Source organism: Bombina bombina, chromosome 1 (assembly GCF_027579735.1).
Source record: "Bombina bombina isolate aBomBom1 chromosome 1, aBomBom1.pri, whole genome shotgun sequence".
In the NCBI taxonomy this organism is placed as follows: domain Eukaryota; kingdom Metazoa; phylum Chordata; class Amphibia; order Anura; family Bombinatoridae; genus Bombina; species Bombina bombina.
In genome coordinates, this window is record NC_069499.1 from 1,555,867,802 (window position 1) to 1,555,886,081 (window position 18,280).

Sequence of the window (18,280 nt, forward strand, 5' to 3'; positions counted from 1 at the left end):
CTCTGTCAGAAGAATTTTCATCGATAGAGAATCTATTATGGTCCCCAAGAACACTACCCCTGTAGCTGGAACCAAAGAACTTTTTCCCAGATTCACCTTCCATCCATGGGAGCTAAGAAAAGACAACAAGGGATCGGTTTGAGAGATTGCTTGTTGAAAAGACGGCAACCTGAACTAGAATATCATCCAGATATGGCGCCACTGCAATGCCCCTAGACCGGATAACTGCCAATAGGGCCCCCAGAACCTTTAAAAAAATTCTGGGAGCTGTGGCAAGACCAAATGGAAGAGCCACAAACTGAAAATGATTGTCCAAGAGTGCAAATCTCAGAAACTTGTGATGATCCTTGTGAATGGGAATATGAAGGTACGCATCCTTTAGGTCTATTGTTGTCATGAACTGACCCTCTTGGACCAAGGGAAGAATAGAACGTATAGTTTCCATCTTGAAGGACGGTACTCTGAGGAACTTGTTTAGACACTTTAGGTCTAAAATCGGTCTGAAAGTTCCCTCTTTTTTGGGAACCATGAAAAGATTTGAGTAAAATCCCAGACCCTGTTCCTGTTGAGGAAGGAGGGGAGGGTTTACCTCTAAAGTTACAAAAGGAACGAAAATTACTCTGACGTCCTTTCTGCTTATTCTTCTTATCCTGAGGGGAAAAGGATCCCTTTCCTCCTGTAATATCAGAAATTATTTCAGCCAAACCAGGCCCAAACAAGGTCTTACCCTTGTAAGGAATTGCCAAGAGCTTGGACTTAGACGAAACATCCCCAGACCAGGACTTCAACCATAAGGCTCTGCAAGCTAGCACCGCAAAACCAGACATTTTTGCTCCCAGCTTAATGACTTGTAAGGAAGCATCCGTGATAAAGGAATTGGCTAACTTAAGAGACTTAATCCTGCCCTGGATCTCCTCAAGAGGAGTATCTGTCTGAATAGAATCAGATAAAGCATCAAACCAGTAGGCTGCCGTGCTGGTGACAGTAGCAATACACACCGCTGGCTGCCATTGGAGACCCTGGTGAACATACATCTTTTTTAACAATGCCTCCAACTTCTTATCCATTGGATCCTTAAAAGAACAGCTATCCTCTATAGGGATAGTGGTTCTCTTAGCCAAGGTAGAGATTGTCCCTTCCACCTTAGGAATCGTCTGCCAAGACTCCTTAATGGAGTCAGCTATTGGAAATATTTTCTTGAAAATTAGAGATGGAGAAAAAGGAATTCCAGGTCTCTCCCACTCCCTTGCAATAATCTCTGTAGCACGGTCTGGCACAGGGAATACCTCCACTCTGGAGGGAACATCAAAGTACTTGTTTAGTTTACTAGACTTCTTAGGGTTGACTACAATAGTCATATTGGAGTCGTCCAAAGTAGCCAAAACCTCCTTAAGTAACAGACGGAGGTGTTCTAGCTTAAATCTGAAGGATACAACTTCAGCATCAGAAGAAGGAATTATACTGTCTGAATCTGAGATTTCACCCTCAGATTCTTTAAATTTCCTTTTGCGCTTTACCTGCAGCAAGGGAAAAGCAGACAGTGTCTCAGATACCGCAGAGGATACCTGGGCCGCAATGTCTTGCAAAGAAACTCCAACCGGGGCATGAGAGGAAATGCAGGGCACTGCGTGTGTAGACTAAATGACTTGGGACGCTTGAGGAGAAAGCTGCGGCATATCTGATACAGGAGACACCTGAACAGCATTCGCCTTAGACAATGATGGCTCAGCTTCAAAAAGTCTATCTCTGAAACATAAAGTTCTTTCAATACATGAAGAACAGAGCGGAACTGGAGGTTCCACCTGGGAATCAAAACACAAACCACATGTAACACTCTGCAAGGCCTCTTTATACATCTTTAGGCCCAAAAAGTATAACAAAACAGAGGACAGCTTTTATTTTACTTTTATAGGAAAAAAACGTTACTGCCCCTTTAAATTAAATTTAGTCAACTCCCCAGGCACCCACTACACCTTAGCTTCCTGCTGAGGTGCCTACCTGTCCTGCGACAGAGAAGGAGACTCCAAAGCAAACGATCAGTTTGTCACGCTGTACACCGCAGATAAACAGCTGAAATCACGCTAGAGCAGAGCTGACACAACTGCGTATCCGCTCCGTACACGGAAGTAAAATCTTCCTTCTCAGGCAGAAGCGCGCCAAACTGACTGATGACTTCAAAGGAAACCGCCTCTCCGTAATCAGGGATGGTCCCAGTGGCCATTAAGACCGCAAAACACAGAAAAAGAATGACTGTTAATACATTTAAACTAAAACGGCACACTCTCCTAAAGTCCTGAACTAGATAAAGACCAAAGCTAAGGACGAACTGAGCCAAAAGTACAAACACTCCCCATCGTCCACAGTGCCTGCTGTCTGCCCTGTAATTAACCCTATAGGGTCAATGATACATGTCTCCCTGCAAAATTAACTGCTTAAGTGCCAAAGTTTCCCTTAAATAAAGAAAAAGTATACTTGGCGGAGTAAGCTTACTCAGGCTATCTGAATAGGGCAGCAAAACTGTTTGGGAAACCACAGAGGGGATTTTACCCCTCAAGTTCCCAATTGCTTAAAAGCCACCACTGCCTTACTGAAGAGACTGACGTGGGCTAAGGCTAGACCCTGGGAAAGATCAGAGCAAACCTACTCTGCTTTAAAAAAATAAAATCTTGATTGAAGAATCAGACACTGAAAATTCACCTACTCCTTGCACCACAGGCAAAGAGAATGGCTGGGGATTGTGGGTAGGGAAGTGATACTTAACAGCTTTGCTGTGGTGCTCTTTGCCGCCTCCTGCTGGCCAGGAGTGATATTCCCAACAGTAATTAATGATGATCTGTGGACTCACCTTTTCATTAGAAAGAAATAGTACCAGGTGACAAAGGAGTGTGAGTGGAAAGGTGACAAAGTGTGGTGGGTAACATGAGGCAGAAAAGTGACTTAAGAAGTTTTTTAAATTAAAACCTTAATGAATGAAAAAAAAATACTTTAGAAGTAAAGTAACACGACAATAGATGGGAATAAGTCTGAGGAGAGGTATCTATGGGGAGAAAGTGATGAGAGATGTTGTTAGGGAGCACGAGTGACACAAGGTGAAGAAGGCAAGAGATTGACAACAGGTGAAAGAGTGGCAAAATTCAACAGATGTGAATAAAGTGGGAAAATCAGACCTGATATGAGAGCTAGGAGGAGAGTGACACAAGGACATGTAGGTAGGAGAGTGCTGCAAGTAAATGGTGGTGAGAGAGTTTTATAAAGGGGTGGCAGTGGGAAATGGATGCAAGGAGGGAAGGTGGGAGAGTGTTGCAACAAAATTATAGTGGTTGTGTGACACAATGAGATGGCAGTGACACAAAGTTGATGGTGGTGGGAGGATGTAGTTGGAAGATGATGGTGGGTTAGCTAAGAAAACAGCAGTAATAAAATGGTGCAAAAAGTCCCACAATGGTTTTGGGGGAGTGTTGCAAGAAGATGGTCGTGAAAGATTGATGCACGAGAGAATTATAAAAGGGAAATAAGAAAATGGAGGTGAGAGAATGTATCAATAAGATGATAATGGAAGATTGACAGGAGATGAAAGTGAGAGATTAATGCAATAAGATGACATTGGAATAGTGATGCAAGGACATGGAGGTATAAAAGTAATGGAAGGAAAGGGGTGTGGGTTTGTGCAGAAGGAGATGGTAATGAGAGAGTGATGCAGGGTAATGTTGTTGGGTGACTGATGCTAGGAGATGATGGAGGGAGAGTGACACAAGGTAATTGTTGAGTGACTTAAGGAGATTGCAGTAGGAGAGTGAAGCGACAACTTGGCGGCTGGATTGTAATGCAAGGAGCTGGAGGTGGATGAGTGACGAGAGCTGGTAGTAGTGGTAGTGTGACGCATGGTAATGGAGGTGGTAGAGTGATACGAGGAAATAGAGGTGAGAGTGGCTTTAGGAGTTGGAGACAGTAGAAAGGCGAACTTAATGATGGTGGTAAACTCTCCCCTTTTTAAAATCAGATCCGGAATGTTAGTGATATTTTAGACGGAGTTTAATTCATCGGTTGTAATGAAGATGAGCTATAACTTACTTTTCTCTTGTTAAGTGTATCCAGTCCACGGATCATCCATTACTTATGGGATATTAACTCCTCCCCAACAGGAAGTGCAAGAGGATTCACCCAGCAGAGCTGCTATATAGCTCCTCCCCTAACTGCCATTACCAGTCATTCTCTTGCACCCAACGACTAGATAGGATGTGTGAGAGGACTATGGTGATTATATTTAGTTTTATACCTTCAATCAAAAGTTTGTTATTTTATAATAGCACCGGAGTGTGTTATTCCTTCTCTGGTAGAATTTGAAGAACAATCTACCTGAGTTTTTACTATGATTTTAGCCGGCGTAGTTAAGATCATATTGCTGTTTCTCGGCCATCTGAGGAGAGGTAAACTTCAGATCAGGGGACAGCGGGCAGATTAATCTGCAAAGAGGTATGTAGCAGCTTATTATTTTCTGACAATGGAATTGATGAGAAAATTCTGCCATACCGATATAATGTAAACTCAGCCTTAAATGCAGTAGCAGCAGCTGGTATCAGGCTGTCATGTATGTATATTTTACACTTCAGTATTCTGGGGAATGGCACTTCACTGGAATTATACTGTGTGCATAAGACTTTAGCCTAATTTGCAGGGACTGGCAACAGGCTCTTTAATAACACTTAATTTATGTTAAACGTTTTTTGCTGGCATGTAAAATCGTTTCATTTTCTGAGGTACTGGGTGAATAAAATGTTTTGGGCATTATTTTTTCCACTTGGCAGTTGTTTTATTTAATTTATGACAGTTTACTGATCTCTCTCACTGTTGTGTGTGAGGGGGAGGTCAAAAAATTCAGTCAGAAGCTCATTGTATTTCCTGCATGATCCGGTTCATCTCTACAGAACTCAGGGGTCTTCAAAACTTGTTTTGAGGGAGGTAATCATTCACACCAGAGCTGTGAGATTGTAGTTGACTGTGATAAAAAACGTTTATTTCTGTAACTTTTTTTTTTTTCTGCTATCAGGGTTAGTTATCCTTCGCTAATGGGAACAAGCCTTTGCTAAAATTTTGTTTTTTACAAAGATTTGATGCTATAACCTTTCAGTTTATTAACTTTCAACTGTCATAACTCTTTCTGTGCTTCTTATAGGCACAGTACATTTTCATATTATAGTAAATTACTTGAAAAGTATTTCCAAGTTGCTAGTTTATTTGCTAGTGTGTTAAACATGTCTGATTCAGAGGAAGACATCTGTGCTATATGTGCTAATGCCAAAGTGGAGCCCAATAGAAATTTATGTACTAACTGTATTGATGCTACTTTAAATAAAAGTCAATCTGTACAAATTGAACACATTTCACCAAACAACGAGGGGAGAGTTATGCCGACTAACTCGCCTCACGTGTCAGTACCTGCATCTCCCGCTCGGGGGGTGCGTGATATTGTGGCGCCGAGTACATCTGGGCGGCCATTACAAATCACATTACAGGATATGGCTACTGTTATGACTGAAGTTTTGGCTAAATTACCAGAACTAAGAGGTAAGCGTGATCACTCTGGGGTGAGAACAGAGTGCGCTGATAATGTTAGGGCCATGTCAGATACTGCGTCACAACTTGCAGAACATGAGGACGGAGAGCTTCATTCTGCGGCTGACGGTTCTGATCCAAACAGATTGGATTCAGATATTTCAAATTTTAAATTTAAGCTGGAAAACCTCCGTGTATTATTAGGGGAGGTGTTAGCGGCTCTGAATGATTGTAACACAGTTGCAATACCAGAAAAAATGTGTAGGTTGGATAAATATTTTGCGGTACCGTCGAGTACTGACGTTTTTCCTATACCTAAGAGACTTACTGAAATTGTTACTAAGGAGTGGGATAGACCCGGTGTGCCGTTCTCACCCCCTCCGATATTTAGAAAGATGTTTCCAATAGACACCACCACACGGGACTTATGGCAAACGATCCCTAAGGTGGAGGGAGCAGTTTCTACTTTAGCTAAGCGTACCACTATCCCGGTGGAGGATAGCTGTGCCTTTTCAGATCCAATGGATAAAAAGTTAGAGGGTTACCTTAAGAAAATGTTTGTTCAACAAGGTTTTATATTGCAACCCTTTGCATGCATTGCGCCTGTCACGGCTGCAGCAGCATTTTGGTTTGAGTCTCTGGAAGGGACACTTGAATCAGCTCCATTAGATGAGATTACACACAGGCTTAAAGCTCTTAAGTTAGCTAACTCATTTATTTCAGATGCCGTAGTACATTTAACTAAGCTTACGGCTAAGAATTCCGGATTCGCCATTCAGGCGCGCAGAGCACTGTGGCTAAAATCCTGGTCAGCTGATGTTACTTCTAAGTCTAAATTTCTTAATATACCTTTCAAAGGGCAGACCTTATTCGGGCCCGGATTGAAAGAAATTATCGCTGACATTACAGAAGGTAAAGGCCATGCCCTGCCTCAAGACAGAGCCAAACCTAAGGCTAGACAATCTAATTTTCGTTCCTTTCGGAATTTCAAAGCAGGAGCAGCATCAACTTCCTCTGCTCCAAAACAAGAAGGATCTGTTGCTCGCTACAGACAAGGCTGGAGACCTAACCAGTCCTGGAACAAGGGCAAGCAGGCCAGGAAACATGCTGGTGCCCCTAAAACAGCATGAATTGAGGGCCCCCGATCCGGGAACGGATCTAGTGGGGGGCAGACTTTCTCTCTTCGCCCAGGCTTGGGCAAGAGATGTCCAGGATCCCTGGGCGCTAGAGATAATATCTCAGGGATACCTTCTGGACTTCAAATACTCTCCCCCAAGAGAGAGATTTCATCTGTCAAGGTTGTCAACAAACCAAATAAAGAAAGAGGCGTTTCTACGCTGCGTACAAGAGCTTTTATTAATGGGAGTAATCCATCCAGTTCCACGGTCGGAACAGGGACAAGGGTTTTACTCAAATCTGTTTGTGGTTCCCAAAAAAGAGGGAACTTTCAGGCCAATCCTGGATTTAAAGATCCTAAACAAATTCCTAAGAGTTCCATCGTTCAAAATGGAGACTATTCGGACAATTTTACCCATGATCCAAAAGGGTCAGTACATGACCACAGTGGATTTAAAGGATGCTTACCTTCACATACCGATTCACAAAGATCATTACCGGTATCTAAGGTTTGCCTTTCTAGACAGGCATTACCAGTTTGTAGCTCTTCCATTCGGATTGGCTACGGCTCCAAGAATCTTCACAAAGGTTCTGGGTGCTCTTCTGGCGGTACTAAGACCGCGAGGAATTGCGGTAGCTCCGTACCTAGACGACATTCTGATACAAGCTTCAAGCTTTCAAACTGCCAAGTCTCATATAGAGTTAGTACTGGCATTTCTAAGGTCGCATGGATGGAAGGTGAACGAAAAGAAGAGTTCTCTCTTTCCACTCACAAGAGTTCCCTTCTTGGGGACTCTTATAGATTCTGTAGAAATGAAGATTTACCTGACAGAAGACAGGTTAACAAAGCTTCAAAATGCATGCCGTGTCCTTCATTCCATTCAACACCCGTCAGTAGCTCAATGCATGGAGGTGATCGGCTTAATGGTAGCAGCAATGGACATAGTACCCTTTGCACGCCTACATCTCAGACCGCTGCAATTGTGCATGCTAAGTCAGTGGAATGGGGATTACTTAGACTTGTCCCCTACTCTGAATCTGGATCAAGAGACCAGAAATTCTCTTCTATGGTGGCTTTCTCGGCCACATCTGTCCAGGGGGATGCCATTCAGCAGGCCGGACTGGACAATTGTAACAACAGACGCCAGCCTACTAGGTTGGGGCGCTGTCTGGAATTCTCTGAAGGCTCAGGGACAATGGAATCAGGAGGAGAGTCTCCTACCAATAAACATTCTGGAATTGAGAGCAGTTCTCAATGCCCTTCTGGCTTGGCCCCAGTTAACAACTCGGGGGTTCATCAGGTTTCAGTCGGACAACATCACGACTGTAGCTTACATCAACCATCAGGGAGGGACAAGAAGCTCCCTAGCAATGATGGAAGTATCAAAGATAATTCGCTGGGCAGAGTCTCACTCTTGCCACCTGTCAGCAATCCACATCCCGGGAGTGGAGAACTGGGAGGCGGATTTCTTAAGTCGTCAGACTTTTCATCCGGGGGAGTGGGAACTTCATCCGGAGGTCTTTGCCCAAATACTTCGACGTTGGGGCAAACCAGAGATAGATCTCATGGCGTCTCGACAGAACGCCAAGCTTCCTTGTTACGGGTCCAGATCCAGGGATCCGGGAGCGGTTCTGATAGATGCTTTGACAGCACCTTGGACCTTCGGGATGGCTTATGTGTTTCCACCCTTCCCGATGCTTCCTCGATTGATTGCCAGAATCAAACAGGAGAGAGCATCAGTGATTCTAATAGCGCCTGCATGGCCACGCAGGACTTGGTATGCAGATCTAGTGGACATGTCATTCTGTCCACCTTGGTCGCTACCTCTGAAACAGGACCTTCTGATCCAGGGTCCCTTCAAACATCAAAATCTAATTTCTCTGAAGCTGACTGCTTGGAAATTGAACGCTTGATTTTATCAAAACGTGGTTTTTCTGAGTCAGTTATTGATACCTTAATACAGGCTAGGAAGCCTGTTACCAGAAAGATTTACCATAAGATATGGCGCAAATACTTATATTGGTGCGAATCCAAGAGTTACTCATGGAGTAAGGTTAGGATTCCGAGGATATTGTCTTTTCTACAAGAAGGTTTAGAAAAGGGTTTATCCGCTAGTTCCTTAAAGGGACAGATTTCAGCTCTGTCCATTCTTTTACACAAACGTCTGTCAGAAGTTCCGGACGTTCAAGCTTTTTGTCAGGCTTTAGCTAGGATCAAGCCTGTGTTTAAAACTGTTGCTCCACCATGGAGTTTGAACTTAGTTCTTAATGTTTTACAGGGGGTTCCGTTTGAACCCCTTCATTCCATTGATATCAAGTTGTTATCTTGGAAAGTTCTGTTTTTAATGGCGATTTCCTCGGCTCGAAGAGTCTCTGAGTTATCTGCCTTACATTGTGATTCTCCTTATCTGATTTTTCATTCAGACAAGGTAGTTCTGCGTACTAAACCTGGGTTCCTACCTAAGGTGGTCACTAACAGGAATATCAATCAAGAGATTGTGGTTCCATCTTTGTGTCCTAATCCTTCTTCGAAAAAGGAACGTCTGCTACACAATCTAGATGTAGTCCGTGCCCTGAAATTTTATCTACAGGCAACTAAGGATTTTCGACAAACGTCTTCCCTGTTTGTCGTTTATTCTGGTCAGAGGAGAGGTCAAAAAGCTTCGGCTACCTCTCTCTCCTTTTGGCTTCGTAGCATAATACGGTTAGCCTATGAGACTGCTGAACAGCAGCCTTCTGAAAGAATTACAGCACATTCTACTAGAGCTGTGGCTTCCACTTGGGCCTTTAAGAATGAGGCTTCTGTTGAACAGATTTGCAAGGCTGCAACTTGGTCTTCTCTTCATACTTTTTCCAAATTTTACAAATTTGACACTTTTGCTTCTTCGGAGGCTGTTTTTGGGAGAAAGGTTCTTCAGGCAGTGGTTCCTTCCGTATAAAGAGCCTGCCTGTCCCTCCCGTCATCCGTGTACTTTAGCTTTGGTATTGGTATCCCATAAGTAATGGATGATCCGTGGACTGGATACACTTAACAAGAGAAAACATAATTTATGCTTACCTGATAAATTTATTTCTCTTGTAGTGTATCCAGTCCACGGCCCGCCCTGTCACTTTAAGGCAGGTAATTTTTCCATTAAACTACAGTCACCACTGCACCCTATGGTTTTCCTTTCTCTGCATGTTTTCGGTCGAATGACTGGTAATGGCAGTTAGGGGAGGAGCTATATAGCAGCTCTGCTGGGTGAATCCTCTTGCACTTCCTGTTGGGGAGGAGTTAATATCCCATAAGTAATGGATGATCCGTGGACTGGATACACTACAAGAGAAATAAATTTATCAGGTAAGCATAAATTATGTTTTTAATATAGATATGATATTCACATACCCCGCGCTCCGCCGCCCACTTCAAAAGTCAATTCTTTTGTGAGCTAACGGTTTGAATTGTTCTTCAATTAGCCCTCTCCCCATATGGAACTTTTGTTGTAGCTAAAGTGTTGATTGGACAACAATTCAAACCCTTAGCTCACAGAAAAAATTGACTTTTGAAGTGGGCAACGGAGTGTGGGATATTAGAATTTCATATCTATGTGGACAAGACAAGTGACAGATGTAACGGCTCAGGAAGGTTGCCTCAGGATACTTTACAATTTTTTCTCTAGAGTCCTGATGGAGGTTTCCATGACTTTGAACGGCGTTTGAGCCAGATAGAGTTGCACACAGGAGATGATGGAAGCCTAAATAAGCTGCAGAAAGAACTGATATCCCTCCAGGAGAATGTGGTGAGTTGTTTGCATTGAAGCAATGTTTAATTTCTGAACAGCCCTTTCAGTCCCAAGAAACAGAAATTTAAGTGGTGAAGACAATAAAGACTCCACCATTTGACCTGTCCTAATTTAACCCTTGTCTGTGTCATTTAATCTTTCTTTTCTTACCTATTTACCCTTTTTATCTATTTCTTTCTTTACTACCCTTCTGTCCACTACAATCTGCCCAGAAACAGAAATGTATTTTGCCCTTTACACAACATCATCTCCCCTAGAATTTGTCTGGTTATTATTTTACCACAGTAAATAGATCATAACTGATAAGCATTTTCAACATTTCTGTATGATTTATTTAAAGATTTTTTTTATTTGCTAAAATACACATTTATTCAAGGAAGCCCCATCAGTTGTTTGGCTTTAAATGTCTCATCTATAGATTTGACAGATTCCGAAATGTTCAAAAGTGGTGGCACAGACTTCTCTGGGAACTCTGCGTATTATTCCGTCATATGTATGGGGTAACATAGAACCAATGATACAGCCATGGTTGTGCACACATTTTTTATCAGGACACCTACTGTTGCACCAGTAATGAGAAATCTCTCTCTGATGTGCGGCACTCAGGGATGTTAATACTTTTAAAAGTGTTTTAGGAGTCATTGAAATGTCACACAAGCTTACAATGCAATCTGTAGTACTAACATCTATTTCAGTAGATTTACTTTTCAGCATTACACTCTGCATTTCTTACTTGCACAACTAACTATTGTTAAGGATTTATCAATGTTTTTTGTACCGGTGCAAAATGCATGGGAATATCTGTAATGTTTTTTATTTTTGCTTTGAGAAAGACCTCTCTGCGGAGCAAAACGCGTCAGCTTTTTTGTTTTATTTTTTGAGTCATTTAGTTACCCATGCTGCTATTCCACCTGATGCCAAGGTATCGCATTAGCTTTTTATATGACATAATGTAGTATTACCTGTTGTGGGAATCTCTATATGTAATTTATATGTTAATAAATCATTTCTTAGCTACAGCATAATCGTGACTCTACAATACATGTGCTGGATGCTCTGAGGTCTTCAAAAATTTCCATGGCCGTCTGATTTCCCAGTCTGGCCCTGGGCATCATGATGTGCAGGAATGCCACTTGATTGGGTGCTGTTGACTCGTTTAAGTAGTATTGTGGTCTCACACACGCTAGTGAAGCACACTTCCAAATCTAGAAGCAGAGAAAAGAGAAGGGGTTAGCTCGACTAACACAGGCTTTGCTCCAACAGCGCGCATGAACATAGCACGCCTAGGGATAGTGCAGTGAAAGCTACCCTGCCCGATTAGTTAGACCTCGGACTTGGCGATGTTAGCGGCGCAACCTGGTGACAGTGCAGGTAAGTATATCGCTTAAACATGCACACTCCTCAGCCTGCCTAGGTATTATGTCATGGAAAAAGTTGCAACAGAGAATAACAAGTGAAAGAAGTAAATTTGACAATAGAATAAAAAAAGCTTTAATTTTGACATATCTCTTTAATTATTAAATTTTCATTTTTATAATTAATTGTTCCTTATCTCCAAACACTGCAGACTATTAAACCAGTTTGTCAGCCATTCTGTTGGCTGTACAAGTTTTAGTTTCTTCCTATATCCTTCCTCTGTCTTGTAGGCCAATACAACAAAATAGTATCATGACCTGCAGTGTATTTCCCCAGCATATCTTTCCTTATTATGAGTTACCCTCATTTCTTTTTAATTTCAGAAAGAGCTAGAGGGGAAACTGATTAAATATCCCAGCCCAGAAGAATTAAACAACATGGTGAGGTGGGAGGTGCTGAGAGAGACCCTGGTTAAAAGCTCGTCCATCGAGGTGAGTGAGGTGTATTAAAAAAATCGGGCCTGGCGTACAGAGGCAACTTTAGCTGAAGTCACAGGGCCCCTAGGTGGATATTTATCATTTTGCTCAATTAGACGTATGTAGATAAATTCTCCCCTAAACACTTCCAGCAACATGAACGGATCGAGCATTGACTGGCTGATGTTCTGAGAACTAGACATATTTTGAAATTCTTTTAAACCTAGATGTTTGCCTGTGACTACCTAGTTTGCCTGTGACTACCTGAATGGTCCAATCATCTGAGTGTTGAGGTCCGAGTAACTCCTGAACAAGTGAAGTGAAATAAGGGCTCTTTTTACATTGTTTTTGTATTAGAATATTTCCTTTTAAAGGGACATTAAACACTAAATACATGCTAGATAGAATGATGCATTCAAAGAAAAGATTAGTCCATGACTAACATGTAGATGTATTTTTTAAAGTTTCATTAGTTGTTTAGAAAGTGACAAAATAAGTGTAAAGTTTTAGTGTCTATAAAACACTGGGAGCCGCCATGTTGTAACTTAGGTTAGCTTCTGTGCTGTGCCCAATTAGGGACAGTTATAAATAGGTCACTAGAGTGTGCAGCCAATGGCTGTGTGGAATATAACAGTGTTCTGCACTTCCATTTCTAACAGGAACTGAAAAGCTCACAATTTCAGAATGGAATTACAGGCAAAGAGGACAAAATAAATAATGAAAGTATATTGCAGAGTTGTTTTATATATACAATTTATCATTTTATATTACCATCTCAAAGTGTTTAATGTCCCTTTAAAGGACATAAAACTGCAAAAAAGAAAATGCATTTTCTTATTGCACTGTTGCTTGCATACAGCCACGTGTTTATTCTCCTCGCCCACAAAGGGGTTAAACACATAGTTAAAGTCAGCGCCAGAGGGGCAATGCACTACTGGGACCTAGCTAAACACATCTGGTGAGCCAATGGCAAGAGGCATATGTTCATAGCCACCAATCACCAGCTAGGTCATAGTAGTACATTGCCTCTCTTCAACAGGGTCAATCAGGGTCAATCACAATCCTTTAGAAACACTTATAAACTGATTTATCTACAAAAATCCCCATAGACTTTAATTGTGATTTTCTGTTGAAAACCATTAGATAGGTTTTTTTTCTACAGGATTGTGATAGACCTCATAGTTATATGCAGTAATAGTGCAATAATAAAAGGCTCTATCATTTTCGTTTTGCACTTTTATGCCCTTTTAAACTGGGAGTTGGGTGTAAATTGTTATGAGGTCTTTGTTAGCCCTATTAAGGTTATGCCAGTATTGAACTTGGCAGATATAACAATACAGACATTATTCCTGCTCTATGGAGGGAAGTGTCCCAGAACATGTCAGAGCTAGGACATTGGTGTGATGATCTGTGCTTTATCTGCTACTCTAGGACTACACCAAAATCTCTAATGCTAAACAAATCTAGAGTGAGGAATCCGATTGGTCTTGACTGCTATGGGAGCAGAATGAAAGACGCAAACAAGAGGGAGCAATGGCAGATTGGAAAAAGCTATGGATAGACAATGGATACAGATAGCTTCAGTAAAAATGAACTATCTCGTCATAATGGGCTACTTTTGTAGGGCAGGAAGCTTAGGATTCTGGGAAGCATTTTCTGACACTGTGTTCCCTCTGGTAGGAAACTAAGGATCTGCCAGTGCCTGCACCTCTTGAGACCACCGCTTCACAAACATTGACAGAAGAGTCACCTGCTGTGGCAAAGGATCTTGTGGACCCTCAGGCACTCAATCAGCCAGGAGGACCATCACTGGAAACCACTCAGAAGTCTGATACAACCACCATCCAGACTCATCCAGGGGGTCCTGTGACTTCAGAACCTGGGTCCTATCTTCCTGTCACTGGCCTGGAAGCCACTCATCCACCAGGCTCACCAAGCAAGGCTGACCCAGAACCTGCTCCCACAGAACAGAAACCGTCCATCTCTAAGTTACCTATCCACACTGACACTTGCATACAGACCTCCGATTCCCTTACCCCTCAGTATACTTTTCTCAGTGCCTCATGTCCCTACCCAGATGCAATGGAGGCTCTGCGCAAAATTGGAACTTTGTCTGATGAGCATGTGCTGCTGAGAGAGAGGGTGGAGGTACTGGAAAAAGAGAGAGCTGCCCAGGAAGCACTGAGATCACAGTGGGGTGAAGCTGGTAAGTGTTGTGAAAGTAGACTGACTAACTCTATGCTATCACTCAGTGTTGGCTTCCTACCACACAAGGGCCACAGAGCAATATTTTAGAAGCCTTTAGGGGACATATAACTTTTATGGTGATGAAATAGACAAAAAATATATTTCTTTCCTAAGATATGGAGAGTCCACAACGTCATTCAATTACTAGTGGGAATATCACTCCTGGCCAGCAGGAGGAGGCAAAAAGCACCACAGCAAAGCTGTTAAGTGTCACTCCCCTACCCATAATCCCCAGTCATTCTCTTTGCCTCTGTCAATGGAGGAGGTGACGTTTGGTGTCTGAAGAAATGAATTCCTTTTTCAGGTACATTTCCCTGCAAGCAAGGATTTGGGTTTAGCCGAGTCCCCGTCAATCTCTTCAGTAGAGCAGTGGTGCCTTTTAAGCAGTTAAGACGTTGTGAGGTAGTCCTTGCTTTGTTTCCTAACATATTGCTGCCCATGGTACAGAAAGTTGGTTACTCTGTTCTTTCTTTTCCATCTAATACGAGGAGAGTCAATGGCTTCATTCATTACTTGTGGGAATACAGAACCTGGCCACCAGGAGGAGGCAAAGACACCCCAGCCAAAGGCTTAAATACCTTCCTCACTCCCCATATCCCCCAGTCATTCTTTGCCTTTCGTCACAGGAGGATGGCAGAGAAGTGTCAGAAGTTTTCGATAGTCTCTTATGGAGGGTAGTACTCTTCGGAATGGGACTGGAGTTTTAAGTAGTCCTGTCAGCCTCTCAGTGAGAGCATGGATGAAAGTTAGAGTCCGGAGATGCAGGGAGTCTTTCTGCGAAACCATCCAGACTCATATTAACAGCTCCATCGGCAATCGGCGTTGACGAGTTTCACTGGCTGCTTTTTTCACTCAAGTCCATGTCAGGAGCGCTGCTACTCACTGTCAAACTTGAGAGGCCGTGTTCCTGTTCCACTGCGTTGATCCTGGTATAATCGTTTCATTTTTATATCTATAATGATAACACAAGAAGACAGAATCACAGTGTGGCTCCTTTATCTGTATGGAATAGAGGGTTAATATCTCTGGAAGGTGATTATTGAACAGGGGGATGTATACATAATGTGTTTTTATTGTTTTGCTGCGACATGTGTGAGATGTGGCTCTGGCAAAGTGGAACAGTCAGGTTTTTCCTTCCTTAATTACTGTGCAGCTAGTTTAGTTGGCACGCTTTTTTTCTGGCTGCGGGGGAGGTCCTGCACGGTACCAGGTGACCATGTGTGGCCTCTTTCTCTTCCTTTCCTGACCGTCGGTTTCAGGAGACGTTTACAAGATTTCTCTGTGGGCTTGGGTCATAGGAGGTGATGAGTTCCCCGGCCATTGGAAGTATGAAGGTGCCATTTAATCTTTTTCTGTAGTCCTTATTAAAGCTCAAGCTATGGAGGACTCTGATATGTTAGAGGGTACTCCCTCTTTAACTAAGTCTAATGCTTGTGTTTATTGTGAGGAGGTTTCAGTATCTCCGCCTGCTCAACTATGTTCCAGATGCCTCGACAAAATAGTGATATCTAAAAGAAATAAAATGTTTAGTACCACTGAGCTGTCCACCTCTGAGGGGTCTCCATCCCGTGAGGTGCGTTCCCTAAATTCATCTCTGATTACGCACGCAGCTCCCCAGTGCACTTCTCATCCTCTTGCGGGAGGGGCCACGTTGCCACCCGATTTTGCTGAGCAGTTGCAAATGCTGGTATCTGCGGTCATTAGTGCTTTACCTCGCCCAGCCAAGCACAAGGGAAAGGTAAAACATTGCTATCCTTCCCAGGGGTCATCTACTCTGTTTGATTTATCTGAGACTAGATTATCCACTGATGCTGAGGATTTCAATACTTCGGAGGCCTCTCTCTCTGGGTCGGAATCTGCAGCCTCTAGGCCTCCGGCTGTAGAGGAACCAGACTTTAGGTTTAGGATGGAGAACTTACGCTTTTTGTTAAAAGAGGTGTTAGCGACTCTACCAAAACTACTGGAGGAACCTTCTATTCCTAAGCTGGAGAAAGTTTATGAGGACAGGGTAGTGCCCCAGACTTTCCCGGTTCCCGTAAAGATCGCGAATATTATCAAGAATGGTTGGGAGAGACTGGGATCGTCTTTCTCCCCTTCTTCTTCCTTTAAAAAATTGTTCCCCGGTTCCAGATACTCAGCTAGAATTATGGGGATCCGTCCCTAAGGTGGATGGAGCTATCTCCACGCTCACTAAATGCACCACTATCCCGCTTGAGGATAGTTCGTCGTTTAAGGAGCTGATGGATAAGAAATTAGAGACCAATGTTAAGAAAAATGTTTCAGCACACAGGGTTCGTTTTTCAACCTGCAGCCACGGTTGTCGCGGTGGCGGAAGCCGCTACTTATTGGTGCGACTCTCTGTCAGAGATGGTTGAGGTGGAGACTCCTCTCAATTAAATTCATGAAAGAATTAAGGCCCTGAGGGTTGCTAATATGTTTATCTCTGATGCTAATATGCAGATTATCCGCTTGAATGCTAAGACATCAGGCTTTTCTGTTCTGGCCCGGAGGGACCTGTGGTTGAATTTGTGGTCGGCTGACATGACGTCCAAATCTAGATTGCTATCCCTTCCATTTAAGGGAAAGATTCTTTTCAGTCCAGGCCTGGACTCAATCATATCCACGGTCACAGGGGGCAAGGGTGCCTTTCTTCCGCAGGATAAAAAGAATAAACCTAAGGGTCCTAATTTTCGTCCTTTTTGTTTGGACAAGTCCCAAGCAACCTGCCACCCCAACCTGCCATGAAGCCTGATCAGCCCAAGGGATCTTGGAAACCATCTCAGAGTAAGAAGCCCGCTGAGACAAAATCGTCATGAGGGGGCGGCCCCTGATCCGTCTCTGGATCTAGTAGGGGGCAGACTCTCTCTTTTTGCAGAGGCTTGGTTGAGAGACATTCAGGATCCTTGGGTTCTGGAAGTTGTTGCCTAGGGTTACAGGATAGGTTTCAAGACCCATTCTCCCAGGGGCAAATTCCTCTTGTCAAATCTCTCATCAAATCCAGAAAAAAGGAATGCTTTCCTAGAGTGCGTGAGGGCTCTCTCCTCTCTAGGAGTAATTGTACCGGTACCTCTAGCAGAAAGGGGTCTAGGGTACTATTCAAACCTTTTTGTGGTACTAAAGAAAGAGGGCACGTTTTGCCCAATTCTAGACTAGTTTATTTCGGTTCCATTGTTCAAAATGGAAACGATAAGGTCAATACTGCCCCTAGTTCAAGAGGGACAGTTTATGACCACTATAGACTTGAAGGACGCTTACCTTTATGTTCCAATCCACAAGGATCACTTCAGGTTCTTAAGGTTTGCCTTTCTGGATCAGCACTTCCAGTTTGTAGCTCTTTCCTTCAGGTTGGCTACGGCACCAAGAATCTTCACGAAGGTTCTGGGAGCTCTGCTCATGGTAGCAAGATCCAGAGGGATTGCAGTGGCTCTGGTTCTGAAGGTTTTGCAGGGGCCTCCATTACAGCCTATGCATTATCTAGACATCAAGACTCTGTCTTGGAAGGTTCTTTTTCTACTGGCCATTGCTTCGGTGCACAGAGTGTCTGAATTAGTGGCCTTGCAATGTGAGCCTCCTTATCTGGTTTTTCATGCAGATAAGGCTGATCTTCGTACTGGATTGGGTTTTCCTCCTAAGGTTGTGTCTGATCGCAACATTAATCAGGAAATTGTGGTTCCTTCCTTGTGTCCTAAACCATCTTGTTCGAAGGAACGGTTACTTCATAACTTGGATGTGGTTCAAGACTTAAAATTC

General features: G+C 43.1%; 1 protein-coding gene and 1 long non-coding RNA gene across 2 annotated transcripts in view; one reads left to right on the forward strand and one right to left on the reverse strand.

Moving 5' to 3' along the window:
- Window positions 1-18,280, forward strand: part of QRICH2 (glutamine rich 2) — a 477,139-nt gene that overhangs the window by 144,566 nt on the left and 314,293 nt on the right. Inside the window, exons 3-5 of the mRNA XM_053709330.1 lie at window positions 10,329-10,448; window positions 12,191-12,298; window positions 13,964-14,489. Of these exons, the coding sequence (XP_053565305.1) occupies window positions 10,329-10,448; window positions 12,191-12,298; window positions 13,964-14,489 (754 nt within the window). The remainder of the gene's footprint in view (window positions 1-10,328; window positions 10,449-12,190; window positions 12,299-13,963; window positions 14,490-18,280) is intronic.
- The window catches only part of LOC128655774 (uncharacterized), a 300,545-nt gene continuing 293,021 nt past the window's right edge, over window positions 10,757-18,280 (reverse strand). Inside the window, exon 3 of the long non-coding RNA XR_008401903.1 lies at window positions 10,757-11,656. This is a non-coding gene — a long non-coding RNA (uncharacterized LOC128655774). The remainder of the gene's footprint in view (window positions 11,657-18,280) is intronic.